Source organism: Pelophylax lessonae, assembly GCF_965119305.1.
Source record: "Pelophylax lessonae genome assembly, chromosome: 5".
Lineage (NCBI taxonomy): Eukaryota > Metazoa > Chordata > Amphibia > Anura > Ranidae > Pelophylax > Pelophylax lessonae.
The window spans coordinates 414,530,474-414,551,506 of record NC_138772.1 but is presented as its reverse complement, the minus strand read 5'-3'; the positions used below and the strand labels follow the sequence as shown (position 1 = coordinate 414,551,506).

Genomic DNA, 21,033 nt, shown 5'->3' with positions numbered 1-21,033 from the left:
CAGTTTTCTCTATCGTTCATTGACGGACGTAGTTCTCTCTGATTGATATCAGTAGGGACGTCCCAAAGCAGTGCCATAAAACGAGGGGTGGGAAAAGCAGAAAAGAACAAAATCCCCAAGGCAAACATAGCCGACCAGGCAACATAGGACTCATCAGAACAAAAGTTGAGGCCCACCTGAAAACAAACAGGAAACACCCTCAAGGAAGGCCAAAAGCCCTCCAATGGTTGCGGCGTAGTCAATTGAAAGTGCACCGGACAGCTGTAGGTGCCCGATCCACTGAACTAGGCAAAGCTGGATCGCTCTCAGCCCCAGGACAAGCAGCGGTAACCTGGATCCTCCAGGGACCATACTCCCGAAGCAGAGAACCTGCCGAGGACTCCTCCCCACCTGGACAAGCTTGCATCTGTGGTGACAACTGTCCAGTAGACAGGGAGGAAGGATTCCAGAGCAAGACTCCCCGGGGACCCGGCCCAGCTGGATCCGCAAGTCCAGAGAGTTGGCAGAAAAAACTGACATCCTATGCAGGAAGAGAGAGGGTGTACACTCCGGGACTGCCCATAGGCATAGCCAGAACGTTTTTCTGCCGTGTGTCCTACTCCTGTAGGGGGCAGTATTACCCTACTGATATGAATCAGAGAGAACTGCGTCTGTCAATGAACGATAGAGAAAAAGCACTGTATACTTCCTTATTATCTCATTAATATGACCAGTACCAGCATAAAGCTGCCCATAGATCAATCTTTTTTCCTTTTTGTTCAGGCCCCCCCCCCCCCAAAAAAAAAGAATAGATTCCTCCATCCACACAAATGAGATGGATGGAGGAATCCTCCCCGCTGTGCCACTATATACTGACAGCAGGAATCCTCAGCTGTCAAAATACACTGATCAGCCAATTGGCTGCAGCTGCTGATCAACAAAAGTTTTCCAACATCCCTGTGCGACAGATCTCGATCGACTTCTATCGAGCAAGAGTGACCACAGATGGATTGAAATGTGTCTGGTCCCTGCTGAACTGGACACATTTCAATCCCTCCATGGCCAGCTTAAAGTCTCTTTGTATTAGGATCCTTGTACATGGTACTGATGTATTAAACCAAAATGTCCTGGCAGAAAGTTCCTACACAAGCACATGTAAAAAATTCTTCTAGCTTCCAGAATGCCAAATATTATCTACTATTCAAGGGTAAGGTGTGATTTATGTGCTTATTCTCACATAAAACACTGACTGGTAACCTTGCCCTAAACTTGGCACTAGTGTAGTGAAAGGGCTCAATTCACTAAGAATTATTTTCCTCTTTAAAATCTGAGGTAAAATAGCGCATAGCGTTTTTCATAAAGGTTTTGCAATTCACAAAAAAAATATAAAAAACACGCTTCTAAAATAAAGCATGAGGTATTTAAACTAAATGTGAGGTATTTATATCATGAAACCATGCAGTATTTTATCTCATGACGTGATATCCAGTGGGATGGATACAGAGGAGAAAGATTAGAATTAGAGTCAGCTTCTATTGACTATTGAGGTAAAAGGGTTTAAACCATAGAAATATTCCAACTCACTAAGTCCGTGCGGTCCCTGCAGCTTATGTATCAATACAAAAGAAAAAAGGTGACTGGAATACCAGACAAAAGGGAAGCTGCTGTTACAGGACAAATGTGGCGTATCACAAAATACTACCCTGTTTTCCAGTGTCTTATATTCATTTTTTTCTCCCAACGATGCGCTAGGTCGTGTTTTCAGGGGATGTCTTATTTTTCCATGAAGAAGAATACGGTACACATTTATTGTTGAACAAAAAAAAGGGAAATGTATTACCTGTATACGGTACAGTAGTAGTTGTCATCACAAACCAGCAAAATACATCCTCCTGTGTCATTTTGATTCCCCCCCCCTCCCTTTTGATCCTCCCGTGTCATTTTGATTCCCCCCCCCCTTCTGACCCTCCTGTGTCATTTTGATTGCCCCCTCTGATCCTCCTGTGTCATTTTGATCCCCCCCTCCCTTTTGATCCTCCAGTGTCATTTTGATTCCCCCCCCCCCCTTCTGACCCTCTTGTGTCATTTTGATTGCCCCCTCTGATCCTCCTGTGTCATTTTAAGTGATCCCACCCCTGTGGCGGTGGACACCTTCACCAGACATCCACCCCACCCCTTTATCAGACATTTCCCCCCTACCTCAGTCACCCCTGTGTGTCCACACAATGTGCCCAACTCCTGCCCCACGCGACTCACTGTCTGAGTCAGCCAGACTCCATCAGGTCAGAGCGAGCAGCAGGCGGCAGCTTGTCCTGGAGGCGACCCGGGCTCTCTGATTAAAAGAGACCTCACACTTCCTGTCTGCTCTGGCTGCACCTCGACCAACAGTGAGCAGCGTGGCGGCGCCCGCCACTACGGTCCAGAGTCCAGAGTTACGGTAGCTTCGGGGGGGCCTTATTATCGGGGAGACCTTATGTTCGGGGGAAGCCTTATTTTCGGGGAATGCCTTACTTTGGGGGAAATAGGGTAGGTTAAATGAACCTCTTTGTGCCAGTGATACGCATACATGCGGCCTCTCAGGGGGTCAGCCTCAACGCTGAGCAGCTGCATATATACGTACCACAATGTAAACACAGCTGTGCCGAGAGTGCACAGTTGCCAACGAAAAGCTTTGGCACCAATTACGGTGGTCACATGAAACCTCTGAAAGGGCTGGAAGGTGTCGATATTAAGGGCTTAAGTAAATACAAAATATATTTTTAAATGTCAAATATTGAATTGAAAATCGTATCAAAAATCACACACATATACACTGCCTGGCCCCAAAAAAAGTCGCCACCAAAAAAAAAAGTCACACACTCTGATATTTCGCTGGCTTTGATTATGGCACGCATGCGCTGTGGCATTGTTTCGATAAGCTTCTGCAATCTCACAAGATTTATTTCTGTGCAGTGCTGCATTAATCATTAATTTTTCACCAAGATCTTGTATTGATGATGGGAGAGTCGGAACACTGCGCAAATCCTTCTCAAGCACATCCCAAAGATCTAAGGGGTTAAATTCTGGACTCTGTGGTGGACAATCCATGTATGAAAATGATGTCTCATGCTCCCTGAACCACTCTTTCACAATTTGACCCCGATGATTCCTGGCATTGTCATCTTGGAATATGCCCGTGCCATCAGGAAAGAAAAAATCCATTGATGGAAAAACCTGGTCATTAAGTATATTCTGGTAGTCAGCTGACCTCATTCTTAGGGCACATGCAGTAACAATCCAATAGGATAGTTACTGCATGCTTAGTTTAGTTAGTTGCTTAGTTAATTCCAGGTGGCGACTTTTTCTTTGGCCAGGCAGTACATAAATACCCTTCTGCCACCAATAAAAAAAGAAAAACGTGGTCATTGGGGAGATTTCTCTTTACTTTTTGTCTTATAGCCAAAACAGGAAGTGAGAGGAAATCCTTCCAAATTAAAAAAAAATCCTTAGGGACCTCCAGATCACCAAAACTAGTGTCCCCTCTATTACTTTTCTGGTGACAACACAAAATTTGGGATTTTCTTTTACTTTCATTTTTGATAACAGTAAAGAGGACAAATAGAGAGACTGAATCTCCCTAACAGGGGGGGGGGGGGCACAGAAAGCAATAAAAACCTGATAGGTGTTCTAACTCCTCTCCCCTCTATCCAAAACAAAAAAAAAGTTTTGCCTTTATTCTTTAAGTAAATCAACCCCAATGATTGTTTTTCCACATTTAGGTTTCTATGCATTAGGCCTAGTTCACACTGTCACTGAAAGCAGGAGTTTGTGGGGCATGTTTAAATGTCTATGCAAATGATCCTATGGACAGCACACAGTGCTGTTCACATTATAAAAACATGAACCGTTAGCGTCGGGTCACTTTAAAATTGAAGCCTCATGTCGAGTTTAAAAGGAGTCGAAGCACTTCAACTACTTTTATTCAAGTCTACAGAAGCGCGCCGCAACCACGCCAGCATGCAGTTGTGGCATGGTAGTACATTACAGTCAATAGCCGTTTTTTGTAGCATTTTTAATGTACCAAAAACCATATCAACCGCACCGCAAACGAGCATAGGGCATTTGGGGGAGCATTTTTAATGCTCATTAAACACTTATCAAACGTTTTTGAGCAAGTGTGAACAAGCCCTTACTGTTGATAAACTGACCCAAAAAGGTAGAGATTACTCCAAATTGGCTAATATAATTTTACATTCCTTAACCACTTGCCAACCGCCCGTCGCAGATTTACTGAAGCAGGCTGGCTCGGAGGCACACTCCCACCACCATTAGGCAGTGGGCAAGCTGATCCACTGGGCCGGTGGCCGCTGGGCACCTGTAATCACTCCCCGTGGAGAGAGGACGACAGTCTGTTGTTGTAAACACAGCAGACTGTTGTTCTCTCTGGAATGAACACAGAGTGCCTCTGATCTCCTATTTAGGATCACAAGTCTCTGTGCTGATTCCACAAGTCCCTCCCCCATACAGTTAGAAAACACTCCCATAGGCTCACACTTAACCCTTTGATCACCCCTAGGTTAACCCCTTCCCTGTCAGTGTCATTAGTACAGTAACAGTGCATATTTTTAGCACCGATTACTGTAGTAATGTCACTAGTTCCCCCCAAAAGTGTAATAAATGTCAGTTAGCTGTCCAATCTGTCTGCCGCAATGTTGCAATCCCACTAAAAATCGCAGACCGCCGCCATTACTAGTAAAAAATAAATAAATAAAAATGACAAAGCTTTCCCCTAGTTTGTAGACATAATACATTTTTCACAAACCAATCAAAATATTGGGAATGTTATATAGCAGAAAGTAAGAATTTTTTTTTTTTTTCCAGAATTGTCACTCTTTGTTTATAGTGCAAAAAATAAAAAATTGCACAGGTGATCATACACCACCAAAAGAAAGCTCTAATTGTGGGGAAAAAGGGCATCAAATTTTTCGCAAAACCGTGCAATTGTCAGTTAAAATAACACAGTGCCGAATCGCAAAAATGCCCTGGTCATTAACTTCTGGTCCAGAAATGGGTAAATACCGCATGTCTGGACCTCCACATATTGAACTCATGCCTTTTTTTGAGTGAATTGACTTTAAAGCCGTTTTATGCAATATTTTCATTATCTCATGAGATAATTAAATCATGTGACACGTTTTTCACAAATATCTCATGAGATATTCTTTAGTGAATTGAGCCCTTGGTGTAAAAGCCTATTTAAAGCAACGGTCTGCATTCAAATCAGTAAGGAAAAAAAAAAGCCTGAAGTGCAAGAGCTCTTCCACTTTCCCTAAAGAAATACATTGGGGATAAAATAGTTTTGGTATTGTAAAATATTAAGTGCAATCCAATGCAACAAATATTGACACAATCTGATGCAATAGTAGGTCCAGCTATTACAGAGCAGATCCCGGGACTTTACATCAGCAATATTCAATGAGTATAACAACGAGTATCAAAAACCAAAAAATACGAATGCAAACATCTCACTCAAACCACAAAATACCCCAAAGTTGTAGCTCTATGCTGAACAGACTCCATACACCTGCTTTGCCTAGATGTCCTCTACTGGATACAGCTGTGGCACACAAATGGTCAAACACTCTGACTGCCTTAGTACATACCTCCATCAGACTCCGATCTACACACCAAGCATAGCAGACAGCAGAAACAATGAATTGGTAAACTTACCCCATAGTTTGGACCATGTCAAGAGATCAATCAGGTTTGCACTAAGCGATTTCCAGCACTCATACAAAAGATAATTCAATCTGGAACTAACACAGAGAGCTCCACGTCAGGGAGAAAGAATACATAAAACAATCAGAATAGTAGAAGGACCAAAAAGCAGCTTGAGCAGCGACACCAAGGAGGGCGATCATTGGATTTGGACTTAGATTTTGGCTTGGGATGTTGAATATTCTGTGTCTATCTTTAACTTGCCAGTGATTTGGTTTCACATACCAGTGTAGTTCTGAAGACAGATGCCTTTGCAGAGGCCACCAATCACAAAGCGGCAATGTGCATTCCCCTCTCCTCCCTCCCCCACTTCACCCTGTCTTCTCCTGGATATCTAGCAAAATAATCGCTCAGCTGTCTCCAGCCTATCTTAGGAGGATGAAAGAGGAGCTTTCCTGGATTGTCAGAGCTAGACCTGGAAGAGAAAGTCGGATTATTTGCTTGGGTTGTGAAGGCTCTGGGCGACAATATACTTACAGAGCACAGCACTGCTAATTCCTATGGATTGCCCGTTACCAGGCATGAACAGTGGCCTCTGTCTGTAATGCCATAAAGTTCCAGCGAAACTAAGCAATGGCAGAAAGGAATGCCAGTCAACCATAGTGCCGCTTTGTGTGCCTGATTTATTAAAGTGTTAACGGGAAAAATTCAACACAATAAAATTGGCCGTGTTAGGTTATTGCTTTAAATTTATTTTTAACAGTGTCGGCAAATCACCAAGCACTCGAAATACATTTGTCATCTGTCTGCCTGCCAAACAATTTGCAATTCTGTTCCAGTTTTATGATCCAAACATCCCCGTTAGTCTAACATGGAGGAATCCTTGAAATAATTTCAGGTCTCAAGGAACCCCTAGTAATAATTACTTAATACACTTAAACTCCGGAAGATTTACTCCCCTCCATGACCAGGGCATTTTTACGATACAAAACTTGAAAAAGACGGATTTTGTATGAGCATTGGTGGAGCACGGATGCACTTTATTTATTTTTTTTTATGCCGGTTCACACTTGTACGATGCGGGAACGCTGCAAATTTACAGCGTGTTCCCGCATTGCATCCGCACCCCTGGCAGTTCACACTGCCATATGCAACACGCTGGGGGTGTCAATTAAAAGTTAACGACACCTCCAGATCAGATCGCATATAGCAGTGCTATCTGAAAGTTTGCACAAAATCGGATCGCACTAGTGTGAACCACCATGCGATCCGATTCTGCTGCGGACCAAAAATATGGTCCTGTGCATCTTTTAGTGCGATTGTGGTGCGCATTCAGCCATACAAACTGTCGGATGGCATAGGTGTGAACCACCATGGGATCCGATTCTGCTGCAGACACAAAAAAGGATCCCGTTTGTGCCAAATCAGATGCGAATTCAGCCATGCTATCTGTATGGCTGAATTCGCATCGCACACACATTGCATGTGATTTTGCATAGCAGTGCGCTCGGAAACACATGTGATGTCTGCCATCGCAGATGTGTGAACCGAGCCTCACATATTAGAAGCTGTGCACCTTTGTTATATGTTGAGTAAACTTATTTTAGAGTTGGTTCACACTAGCGCGACTTGTCAGGTGACTTGTCAGCCTGACAAGTCGCGCTCCCTCGCGGTCCATTGACCGCTACAGGACCCGTTCTAATAGGAGCGACACAAGTCGCTCCGACTTAGAAAAAGGGTCCTGTACTACTTCGGGGCAACTTCGGAGTGACTTGCATAGACTTCCATTATGTGAAGTCCCTGCAAGTCGCTCCGAAGTCGTGGTGCACGGTAATGCACAAGTCGCCCCCGAAGTAGTAAGGAGTCGTGTCGCCTCAGTGTGAACCGGCTCTTATCCTAACCATATTGATTCAATGGACACTTGTTGATACAATTTGTTTATCAGAATCAGATTTATTCAGGTTTGATTTACATTATTCTTTTTAGAGATGAAAATATTGTTATTAATGTAAAGAAAAAGCAATAAGTGCGTCAACAATTACAGACAGTTCAAGTGTAAATGATCGAAAATTCAAAACAGATAGGATTCGATAGCAGGAGGCGTTATTAGGATTCAATAGCAGGAGGCATTATTAGAGAACATAGACCGTTTTACATTATTCTTTTTAGATCGATTTATCACTTGAGGCACATTTGTGTGGGAAAGCATTTTCTGTTAATCGACAGCGCATTTTTTATTTTTTTTTTTTTACGTTTTTTTATTTCTCTTTCCGGTATTTAGGAATTTTAAAAGTGAAGCAGTCTTTTTTTATTTTTTGTTCGTTTATCCTATATACATTTTTTAGGATACGGTATTGAGCTACTATAGCTTGACAATTGCGTGGTCCTGTGACGCTGTACCTAAATAAAATGGATGTCTTTTTTTCCCCCACAACTAGAGCTTTCTTTATGTGGTATTTGATCACCTCAAATTTTTTTTTATTTTTTGCACTATAAAGAAAAAACCAACAATTTTGAAAAAAACAAAAACAAAACATTTCGTACTTTTCTGCTATAAAACATTTCCGATTGAAAAAAAAAAAAAAAATCGAATTTCTTCATCAATTTAGGCCAATATGTATTCTGCTACATATTTTTATAAACAAAAATTCCAATAAGCATATATTAAATGGTTTGCACAAAAGTAATAGTGTCTACAAACTATGGGATATATTTATGGAATTTTTTTTTTTTTTTACTAGTAATGGCGGCGATCAGAGACTTATAGCGGGCTTGCAATATTGCAGTAGACAAATCGGACACCTGACACTTTTGACACATTTTTGGGAACCAGTGACACCAAGACAGTGATCAGTGCTTAAAATATGCACTGTCATTGTACTGGCTGGGAAGAGGCTAACATCAGGGGCAATTAAAGGGTTAAAAGTGTACCCAGCCTGTGTTTTCTTACTGTGGGGGAGGTGCTTTTACTAATGGAAGGCATAGATCTGAGTCCCTGCTTTGTAGGCACACAAGATCAATGCCTCCCATACTGACAGAGTGGCAACCTGCCTTGTTTACATAGACAGACTGGCATTCTGCCTGTGTAAAGAACGATCGGCGGGTACCGGCAGACAGAGTCCGCTGGACCCACTGATCGGTTCCTACTGTGCACAAGGGGAGAGAAGATAGGTTCAAACAGCCTTTTTACACAAGGCAGACAGTTAAACCCTTAGATTCTACAGTGAGTATAACAAGCATTCTTTACTGTATACAGACTGATTTTACTATTGTGGGTTTAGTAACCCTTTATTGGTTATTAATATTAACCGCTTGACCCCGAAGACCTTTTCAGGCACTTTTTCTTTACATGTAACCATCAGTATTTTTTGCTAGAACATTTCTTAGAACCCCCAAACATTATACACTGCTCAAAAAAATAAAGGAATACTTTGAAAACACATTAGATCTCAGTGGGGAAAAATATCATGCTGGATATCTATTCCGATATGGGCTGGGTAATGTGTTGGGTACAAAAGGATGCCACATTGTTTAATAGAAATGAAAATGATCAACCTACAGAGGTTGAAAATCAAAGTGAAAAAAATGATGCAGCGGGCTAATCCATTTTGCTGAAATTTCATTGCAGCAACCAAAATGGTAGTTTGTTTGGCCCCCACGTGCTCATTTGCATGCCTTACGACGTTGGGGCATGCTCCTTTTGAGAAGACGGATGGTGTCCTGGGGTATTTCCTCCCAGATATGAGCATCATTGAGCTCCTGCACAGACTGAGGTGCAGCCTGGTGGCATCAAATGGACCAAAACATAATGTCCCAGATGTGTTCTATTGGATTTAGGTCAGGGGAGCATGTTGGCCATTTAATGGAATCAATTCCTTCATCCTCCAGGAACTGGCTGCATACTCTCACCACATGAAGCCCGGGCATTGTCGTGCACCAGGAGGACCCCAGGACCCACTGCACCAGCCGTAGGTTCGGACAATGGGTCCAAGGATTTCATCTTAATACCTAATGGCAGGCAGGGTGCCATTTTCCTGACCCACCACCAATCCGGTCATGTTGAAAAATGTTACGGGCAGCATAACATTCTCGGTGCCTTCTCCAGACCCTTTCACGTCAGTCACATGTGCTCAGGGTGAACCTGCTCTCATCTGTGAAAAGCACAGGGCGCCAGTGGTGGACCTGCCAATTCTGGTGTTCAGTGGCAAATGCCAATTGAGCTCCACAATGCCAGGCAGTGAGCACAGGGCCTACTAGAGGAAGTCTATTTCTGATTGTTTGGTCAGAGACATTCACACCAGTGGCATACTGGAGGTCATTTTGTAGGGCTCTGGCAGTGCTCATCCTGATCCTCCTTTCACAAAGGAGCAGATACCAGTCCTGCTGATGGGTTAAGGACCTTCCACAACCCTTTCAAGCTCTCCTAGAGTAACTGTCAGTTGCCTGCAATCTTCTCCATGCTCTTGAGACTGTGGTGGGAGACACAGCAAATCTTCTGGCAATGGCACATGATATGCCATCCTGGAGGAGTTGGACTGCCTGTACAACCTCTGTAGGGTCCAGGTATTGCCTCATGCTACCAGTAGTGACACTGACCCTAGACACTAGTCAAAAACAGTCAGAAAAAAGGAGTAGGGAAAAACATTTCAATAGCCTCCACCTGTAACACCATTTCTGTTTTGAAGGTCGTCTCACTGTTGCCCATATAGTGCACGTTCATCATGGAGAGTAAAGTGGTGCGTTAGCCTTTGCGCGTGAGAAATTTACTTTTTTTTTCCTTGCTGAACCGGCTGAAAGTCAAACCGGCCTAAAACTCACCATACAAATTACAAATCTGACTGTACAATCTGCTTTAGATCCACCAACAACTATGTACCTGCCTGATTGGATGCAAATTGATTGGCTAGATTAGGTAGAGTCTCCTATTACACAGTTTTGGTAAATCTGAATTTGATTACACAAAGATTGTATGAGCAGATTGTGACATGTATAGCTGTGTGAACACTCACAAAAATCTATGGCTGTCGTCAGCCTGTCATTGCATTATATGGGAGCTATTTTAGCTGACACATACTGTACTGCTCATCCATCTTGAGGGAAGGGGGATGGGGGTGCAGTTTGGGTTGTTTTGCCCTGGACTCCAGATGACCATGTCCCAGCACTGGGTGCGCACCATCGCTCGCAAAGATTTGGGTTAGCGGAAGATCTGTTCCCAGTTTGTGCTGCACAAGCTGACCGGAAAAAAAAAGAACAAAAAACGGATAGAAACATCTGGAGATTTCATTACCGTGTGTGAGCAGGATCTATCCTTTCTGCAAACCATCATCACAGGGGATGAGACCTGGTGCTACCAGTTCAACCTGGAATCCGAGCATTAATCGATGGAATGGCGTTTACAGTCTTTCCTGCGACCCAAAAAGAGTCGCCTGCAAAAAAGTCCAAGGCCCTGCCTGAAGAGTATCATGAAAGGCGCGCCGTTTGCATACGTGACGGCAATCCAAGAATGTGTGACAGCGGTTCTGTAATCAATTTCTAAAGCAGCCTTTGCTGACAGTTTCCAGAAGCTTGAACATTGCCAAAAGTGTGTTGCGAAGAATGCTGATTTTTTTGAAGGCTAATAAATGTAATTTGTTTGCATCTTCTGTTTGGTTTGTTTTCTGGTATCATTCACCAAACTTTTTTAGACACACCCCATATAACCAATTTACCTGATCTCCATGTATTAGGAAAGTTTAAATAGTTTCTTTTGGACCAACCTGGTTCAAACTTTAATTCAATCACAGATGCAGCGGTTGTGAGCTCTGTATAAACTGTATGTAGCCTTCTGTGTTTTCGGCTATGAAATGGGAACTTCTGTCCCACTCCCAAATCAAGTAAGGCTGAGCGGCGCTCGGCCTTTCACAGGAAGCATTTTCTTTGAATGAATAGAAAGCTTCCTCTGATTGGTCAAGTCATAGACTGTGACATCATCAGTCCACCTCTGCCAATCAGAGGAAGCTTTGTATTTATTCAGAGAATACAAAGCTTCCTGTGAAAGACTGAGTGCCCCTCAGCCCAAAGAAATTTTGTTCCAGGAGTGGAACAGGTAGTTCGCATTCCTCTGCCGGAACACAGAGCTGTATACTTTGTGTAGTTGGGGATACATACATTTTATACAGCGCACACAGCTGCTGTATCTTTAGTGAAGTAAATAGCTCATTTGTACCATCTCAGTCCAAACAAAATCATTAAACTTCACTAAAAGATAGAGATATTAGTCATATTTAGCCAGCAACACCAGGGAGTTTGCCAATTTAAATGCAGGGAATGGGAAATAAAATATACATTAAGAGTTAGGTCTGTCGTAGTAATACAATTCTAAATCATTATTAAAAAAAGCTTTAAAATTACTACTTGACTAGTTTCTGCATTATAGTGCCAGGCATAGTAGAGAGTCGCCAAGGTTTTCGTCTGCTGACAGCATGACGTTACTTGACGTATCTGAAGTATAAACTAGCAGCCCATTATGGAAACGATCCAGGAGGAATAAAGGACCCGAAATAAAATGAAATCTATATTTACTGCCAAATTTCACAAGCACTACAAATTTGTTGCTTACATTTATTAGTTACAACACATGCAAAAGGAATGCTTCAGACTATTCAGAATACAGCAACTTCTAAAGACATTTCCATGTTTGGAAAATTACCTAACCAACCACTAGGGCTGCTGTTAAAAATCATAAAAATCAAAAAAATACCCATTCTGGTTTAGGGGAGAATTTCTTTAAAAAAATTACAAAACATATTTTTCTAACAGATAATTCAAAGGAGCACAGCTTCACTTTATTCACTAAGCAAAGCAAACATTCACTTTGCAAGTGAAGATTCTTTATTTCTTTAGTAAGTCAACCCCACCCTGTTACAATCTAAGTATCTATTTAAAATATTGTGAAAAAAAGCCTTTACTAGATTTTTTATTGGGTATCAGATCCGGCACTTGTTGATCAGTGGAAGCAAAAGTGAATCCCGAAAACCATGTTAAATATAGCTGCAATGGCATAGTCACAGTCTAAGTTTGTCACACTGGCACATAGAAGCTATGTGACAGAGGTGGGTGGTGTGAGGAGACATTATTTTAAGTATATCTTCAACAGCCATGAAAATATTACAGAAAAAAAACACTTTATACTCAATAGGAAACTATAATGAGCCAGGCTTATTTGAATGAAAAAAATTGGTAAACTGATTCTTATGCAATTTCTAACATATAATATTGGTGGTTTCCATAACATTTAGTTTGCAGACAATGTTGGCATAGCTGCCAACAGTCCCGTTTTTCCAAGGAAAGTCCCGGTTTTCAGACCCTTGTCCCGTTCTGTCTGTGTCCCGGGGCTTTGTCCCAGTGTTCTCTGGCCGCGGCCGGGCGGTCAGGTCACTAATAGCCGAAGTTTGGGATCTCCCTCAGGCTAGCAGGTCACTTCCTTGTGTAGAGTGGAGAGGGGAGGGGCCACCAACCCGAGCAGCTAATCGGCTGCGGCTAGCAGGTCACTTCCTTGTGTTCAGTGGAGAGGGGAGGGGCCTCTGACCTGAGCAGCTAATCAGCTTCTCTCTTCAGTGTACAAACAAAGCAATTCACTTGTACACTGAAGCCGATTAGCTGCCCGGGTCAGAGGCCCCTCCCTCTTCACATGGAAGACACCTTCTAGCCGGAGGGAGATCCTGCGTGGGCACCAGAGAGCATGGCCATGTACAAAATCAAGCACCAGAAGAACCAAGGGCACAGCAACAACATATCAGGTCAGTGAACCCCGAACAATGATTAAGTTCAGGAGGGAGAGTTGCTAAGTGCAGGAGTTTTCATGGGATGGGCACTGCATGGCCAACTACATCCTCCTCAAGCTTGCTGACTGCTGCTGTGGTGCTGCCCACAGCCCTGTAATACCTGCTCTGAGGAGAATAAACAAAAAGAAAGCAGCGCCAGCTTAGTGAAGCATAAGGTTTATTAATACAAAAAACACATAGTGACTTACTCTTGGGTAAGTAAAGGCCGGTAGGGTAGGTGAATGGGATCATCCATCTTCTTGTCCTGGATACCGTTGCAGAAAGGAGGGGTGTGGGGTGCCGGTGGTGCGTGGAGGCTGTTGTCTGGCAGCCTGTCTGATGGTGCTGTGGTGGTGGAGGACTCTCAGTGGGGCTCCACTTCCTACTTCCTGTCAGCCCGACATCACTTCCTGTGAGGCGGAGGGAAAGATGGGCATTGCTAGCTTTCGGAGCATCCGTGCTCCTTCATTAGGCGGACTGCAGCGGTATCCAGGACAAGAAGATGGATGATCCCATTCACCTACCCTACCGGCCTTTACTTACCTAAGAGTAAGTCACTATGTGTTTTTTGTATCAATAAACCTTATGCTTCACTAAGCTGGCGCTGCTTTCTTTTTGTTTATTCTCCCCAGAGTCTCTCCTTGCTCCAGCTGGCAGCCGCTTTTCGTGGGCCCCCTCCCCCCTTCCACCTCATCCGTTTTTATATTTTTCTACCCATTTTTTACTTTCTATATTTTTAGCTAATGGTATGCCACCCACCATCAGAGAGTGCCATGTAATCATTGACTTTATGCCTGTAATACCTGCTGGCAGGGTGAAGGTGTCCTATACAAGGACACTTTCTGCTCCTGCACAGTACATGGCCATGCCCACCCACAGCTCCTGGCAACTTCAGGAAGACTGTAGTAAATTGCTGTGGTGGGGGGATGTAAGGTTTATGAGGGGGGCGAGGGAGCTGCATAGTTTGAATGGGGGGGGGGAGGGGGAAAGCATTGTTTGTACATTTGAAGGGAGAGGACCTGCACTGCATGTATGAGTGAGGGGAGGAGGAGCAAGTGGGTGCATTGTATGCATGTGTGAGCGGAAGAGGGGCATGGTGCCTCATTGTATGTGAGCGCAAGTAGGTCTAGGCAGCCAGCTGCATTGTATGTGAGTTTTTACGAAGGGGGACAGGGGGCTGCATTGTATGTGGTAGGGGTCTGCATTGTATGTGGTAACGGGCTGCATTGTATGTGGTAGGGGTCTGCATTTTATGTGGTAGGGGTCTGCATTGTGCATATTGTAAATAGGTTAGTGATATTGAATAAAGGCAGTTTCTTTAGGTACTGGTATCAGGCAATATAGCTGTTGGTATTAGTACAGTGTCACCAGAATTGAGCCTGTTCTAGAGGATGGCTTCCGCTGGAAGGGTGGTGGTTTGTGGTGCACTGGCACTGCCCTCTGGTGCTGCTAAGAGGAGCCCCACTTCACTGATCCAGATACTGGAATGCTTCCTTTACACAGGATTTGTCCCTGAGTTGACCCTACTCCCCAGGAAATTATCACTGCAATATTCACTTTCCCTAACCAGTGGGGTGTCTGTCTTTCACCTACCACTTACTCCAGGCAAACCCAAATGACACGTAAATGTTACGCAGAAGTAGTGCAGCTGAATGGGAGAATTATTCCAACTCTGCTACTTTGGCTTACGTTTGAAATTCCCTTTTTAAATTTCCTGTAATTCTCTCTATATTGTGTAGACCCTATAATCTGATGTTGGCAACTATATGTTGGGATGTATGTTGGGCTAATAAGAAATCCCAGTGAATATATTACACTTGTTGCTAACAAGAAAGGGTTCAAGCTGAACTCAAGCCAGGGGGATTATATTATTAATTTTAAGGGTGCTTGCTTACTAGGCTTTAAAAAAACAGACCTTTTTTTTAATGCATTCTTATTTTTTTTTTCTCCCCCTCCAATGTGCTCCTAATTCCCTTCGTTTCATTGCTGTTCCTTTTTATGTGACTGGGCAAACGGTTTTCTCCCTATGGAGTAATGGCTTACTACAGTTCACCAGTAACATAGAACAGCCCATAGCACCGCCATGTCAATGAATTCCTGTTGGAATCCTAGGATTTATAGTTCAGCTTTGCACATAAAAAGCATGTCGGATGTGACGTGTGCATCTCCAGATCCTCACACTCCTCCCCCCACCAACACCAAAGGCCAGAGTATAGTCAAAATCAATCTAAATGTAGGAGCTGAAGAAGTCACACTAATGTAATTACTCAAGTAAGGAATTAAGGACATTTTAATCATGGATGAGGAAAGAATTTAAACTCCATGGGATCCAGCATGGGATTCAGCTGTAAGTACAGGTCCCTCTCAAAAAATTAGCATATTGTGATAAAGTTCATTATTTTCTGTAATGTACTGATAAACATTAGACTTTCATATATTTTAGATTCATTACACACAACTGAAGTAGTGCAAGCCTTTTATTGTTTTAATATTGATGATTTTGGCATACAGTTTATGAAAACCCCAAATTCCTATCTCAAAAAATTAGCATATCATGAAAAGGTTCTCTAAACGAGCTACTAACCTAATCATCTGAATCAACTAATTAACTCTAAACACCTGCAAAAGATTCCTGAGGCTTTTAAAAACTCCCAGCCTGGTTCATTACTCAAAACCGCAATCATCGGTAAGACTGCCGACCTGACTGCTGTCCAGAAGGCCATCATTGACACCCTCAAGCAAGAGGGTAAGACACAGAAAGAAATTTCTGAACGAATAGGCTGTTCCCAGAGTGCTGTATCAAGGCACCTCAGTGGGAAGTCTGTGGGAAGGAAAAAGTGTGGCAGAAAACGCTGCACAACGAGAAAAGGTGACCGGACCCTGAGGAAGACTGGGGAGAGGGAAATGCCAAAATGCCTGAAGTCCAGTGTCAAGTACCCACAGACAGTGATGGTCTGGGGTGCCATGTCAGCTGCTGATGTTGGTCCACTGTGTTTTATCAAGGGCAGGGTCAATGCAGCTAGCTATCTGGAGATTTTGGAGCACTTCATGCTTCCATCTGCTGAAAAGCTTTAAGGAGATGAAGATTTCATTTTTCAGCACGACCTGGCACCTGCTCACAGTGCCAAAACCACTGGTAAATGGTTTACTGACCATGGTATTACTGTGCTCAATTGGCCTGCCAACTCTCCTGACCTGAACCCCATAGAGAATCTGTGGGATGTTGTGAAGAGAAAGTTGAGAGACGCAAGACCCAACACTCTGGATGAGCTCAAGGCCGCTATCGAAGCATCCTGCGCCTCCATAACACCTCAGCAGTGCCACAGGCTGATTGCCTCCATGCCACGCCGCATTGAAGCAGTCATTTCTGCAAAAGAATTCCCGACCAAGTATTGAGTGCATAACTGAACATAATTTTTGAAGGTTGACTTTTTTTGTATTAAAAACACTTTTCTTTTATTGGTCTGATGAAATATGCTAATTTTTTGAGATAGGAATTTTGGGTTTTCATGAGCTTTATGCCAAAATCATCAATATTAAAACAATAAAAGGCTTGCACTACTTCAGTTGTGTGTAATGAATCTAAAATATATGAAAGTCTAATGTTTATCAGTACATTACAGAAAATAATGAACTTTATCACAATATGCTAATTTTTTGAGAGGGACCTGTATAAGCTAGAACAAGGGAAGGGGGTTATCTTCTCCGATTCATTTAAAGTGGATATAATCCCTTTTTGTAAACTTGTACTTATGGCTTACCTGTAGGTACTTTGAATATCTCCTAAACTTGCACTGTTTAGGAGATATTCATACTGCATGCAGCCGGTGACGTCACCGCCACATCTGCTCTGAAGGGACTGCTTACCTGTGCTGTCCCTTCAGAGCTCTGTGCCTCACACACGCATGTGCCACCATCACGGCACAGCCAATAAGACGGCCAGAGGACAGGAACCCGGAAGGAAGACTGGATAAAGATGGAAGAGAATTCAGTGGTGACAGCGCGCCACTGCAAGGCTTCACTCTAAGGTAAGTATTTTATAAAGTGCTAGAGATGCATACTAGCACATTATGCAATTGTCTTACAAGGTTTGGAAAAAAAAAAAGTGGTTTACTACCGCTTTAAGCCAGCCATACATGGATTAAAATTTAGCTGGTTCAGTAGGGACCAGACAAATTTCGATCCACATATGGGCAGAATGTTTGTATAGAAGTACAAAAATGTATTTTTTCCCTTACTTCCTATGCATGTGACAACTGTCGCCAGGACAAATAGAGGGGTAAAAGTCCCCAGTATTGACACTGACATCAACAAAAACTTGAAAGCTTCTGACCCTTCTCCACCCTACCCTCTAACAATAAATGAAGTAGTTTCTATCACAAAATCATAATTACAAATCATTTTGAGATTTCTAGATCCCAGGTCGGTACATACCACGCTAACGCAGGTGTATAAGCTTAGCATTATTGCTGAAACCCACAATGATCGTTCCCTACTATGTGTACAGTAGTTAGTTTGTCTCAAAGTCATTTTTCTTCCTTATATACTCCTAGGAAAATTGCAAAATATAAACAGTTCATGCTACAAAATGAAATCTTTTCATCCCTCTAGCCTTTTATCGATACAAGTGTCGAGGGTTTTTTACTGTGACATTCTCCGAGAGCTAAAACATAATGGAAAGGGAAAAAAATCAATGTGAACTATTTACAGAAGACAATATCTAGGCGCAATGTAAGGTGAGCACACCACCATATGGGTGTAATCCTGCAGCATGAGCTGACAGATTTTTGTTGTTGTTAAAAAGGCGCGGGTGTTGCAAATATATAAAATACTGTATATACTGCCTGGTGAATAAATATGACTTGGTTTTGCAACTTTTTTTACTGTAGATTAAAGCGGTAGTAAACCGCAGCTTTTTAAAAGAGAAAAAAAAAAATCCCTGCAAGACAATGGCATAATGTGCTACTATGCATCACAAAACTAGCACATTATGAAATACTTACCTTAGAACAAAGCCCTCCAGTGACACGCTGCCACCGATGATCGGGCTTCCATATCTTCACCCAGTCTTCCTCCTGGGTTCGCGTCCGCTGGCTGTTTGATTGGCCACTTTTTGACGTCACTTCTGCACACGCATGCAGGAGCTAAGGCAGCAGCAGGGATGGCATTGGTATGTTGTCCCTTTAGAGCATATGCGCCAGTGACATTGCCAACTGCATGCAGAGCGAATATCTCCTAAACCATGCATGTTTAGTAGATATTCACTGTACCTACAGGTAGGCCTGCTGCAGTAAATGTACATGGGGCAGTCGCTAAGTAGTTAAGGTGCCCTTCACACCTCTCTGGTCCCCTACAGTATTTTACTGTGCAGAGGCATTGTGCTATTCTGTATTTTGTGCATTGTGTTCTCATAACTCACTGGACATTGAATAGACTGTCAAGCATGGCAATAGACTGAAAAAACGGTACCTCTACCTTCGGCTCCTCCTACCTCTCCCTAGTTTCAGCAATGCTACCTTGAAAAGCCCCTTCTGCTTCTTCTGTCTACTATTGCAGAGGGGTGCTGGATTTGTGACTTGACAGGGTTCCTTTATATTTAAGTATGGATGCTTTTAAAGTGCATCGAAAGCCCATTTTTGTGGGCTAAATACCTTTGGGGAACATCAAAGCTAAAGATGTGTGAAGTCTTACAGTTCCATTTCTTTAGTAAGCAGCCACAGCCTGAGTAGAAAAGCATGTCCACTGCCAGCTTGCTTTAGAAAACAGCCCTTGCCTTCTGGTTTGAAGCAACAAGTCCAATAAACCCCTACAGAATTGGACCCTTCTCCAATGAGCAGGAAGCATGAGAATTGCTGACTGCAGAACAATAGCTCCAACTTAGCCGGGGGGTGTTTCTCAGCAGAGAGACCACTGCTTTCACTCAAAGAGCAAGGGCCCTTCTCCAAAGCATGCTGGCAACAGACAGGTTTTTGCATGGCTCTCTAAATAAAAACATATCGTAAGGCAATGTATACCTTTAGTGTTGATGAACCTGAAACATATTTAGCAGATTTTAACTGAAAGTTCATTTGGTCTTTACCCACTTGTCTACTGGGCAATTGTTTTATTTTTTTTACACACGTTAAAAAAAAAAAAAAATAATTTTTTGCTAGAAATTGCTTTAAACGCTCAAAACTATGTATTTTCAGAAAGAAGAGAACCTGGAAAATTAAATGGTGGCAGTTGCAATTTTTTTTGTCGCACAACATTTGCACAGCTATATGGAATGCATGCTTTATGTTGTATGTATTTAGTGTATTTTTTACTAAAACAAAGACAATAAGATGCCCAAGTTTTGAGTCAAATAAAAAAAGATGGTGTTGCGCTCAGTAAATGGATACCAAGCATGTCACGCCTTAAAATAGCACGTCTGTGAAATCAGAAAAAACTATAATGCCCAAAATTCTCCATATTTCTTAAAAGCCTTTACAGGTTATCAGTTTACAGTTAACCATGCATTATGGCCTATGCATCGTTGCTCTGATTCTGACATCTGCGTTGATACTGCACGTGTTGCAGCATTTATTTTTACACGTGGTTACAGGTGTTCATTTAATGTTTTTTTTTTTTTTTTACACGGGTCACGTTTGGGAACCACAGGAGTTTGCACACAATTCTAAACTTAGCCTAATTGCCACAATAAAGTTACTTATGAAAAATATATTTGAGAAAAACCATGATCCGTATTTTACTAGGATGAGTGACACATACACTGCATAAAAAATGAGCCCTTTCTGTGTGTCTTGCACAATAAGATTGGTTGAGGTAGTGTCTTAAAACATTCCAAAAAATAAATGAAAGTTTAAAACTTTAAAAATATAAGTCACAAAGTTTGTGTCTCATCTGTTCAGCAGCTACCAAAATAATTTTTCTTCCACCCTAGCAATACATTCCTGCTAACTTCCTCGCTCCTCTGACAGCCTCACCGAATGTGCAAAGATAAACTCTTTCATATCATCTCTCAGTAGTTCCCCTGTTTATCTTCAATGCGCCCTCACTGGTTTCAGCTCTTGCTGATTGTCATATTTTTAGAAGAACTGCAACTAAAGGAAAAAATTATTTGTTACATTAATTGTATTTACTCAACCCTCTGCTGTCGGCTTACGTATCCCATATGTCCACCATGTAGTCTATGTACCTAAAAAATACATTGTGTATTGAATGAGCCTCACATGCAGATGCTAGTAACATGCTGTGCAATGACAGTCATTCCTCTTTCTTGTTAGTCCTACCCAGCACTTGTGCCATCATGAAATCCTACTCCTGTAATACCATAGTGCTCACTCAACTGTCTACTAATTGGCACTGTTGTCTCATACAAAATTTAGAGGCACCACACAGACTGTGTGGGCATCCTGCGTGGATGAACATGGCATCTTCTGGCTGTCAATGGCTACTATAAGGAAGCAGCGGGTGTGTGCACCCACCATGTCCTTGGCAACCACTGACTGGTTGGGGTGACATCAGTGGTTGCTAAAGACGTGGCAGGTACAGGCAAGTAGCCATTGTTAAAATT

The 21,033-nt window shown here is 42.6% G+C and overlaps 1 protein-coding gene across 12 annotated transcripts in view; it reads right to left on the bottom strand.

The window, feature by feature from the left end:
* The window catches only part of DTNA (dystrobrevin alpha), a 366,042-nt gene that overhangs the window by 248,088 nt on the left and 96,921 nt on the right, over positions 1-21,033 (bottom strand). For 2 of the 12 annotated variants that reach the window (XM_082258698.1, XM_082258704.1), the window contains exon 1: positions 5,689-6,003. The exons of 2 other annotated variants lie outside the window; for them this stretch is intronic. In XM_082258698.1, the coding sequence (XP_082114824.1) occupies positions 5,689-5,705 (17 nt within the window). In that variant the 5' untranslated portion in view covers positions 5,706-6,003. Of the gene's footprint in view, positions 1-5,688; positions 6,016-21,033 lie in introns of those variants that run through there. 8 more of the 12 variants (XM_082258694.1, XM_082258692.1, XM_082258702.1 and 5 more) reach the window with 8 other exon arrangements.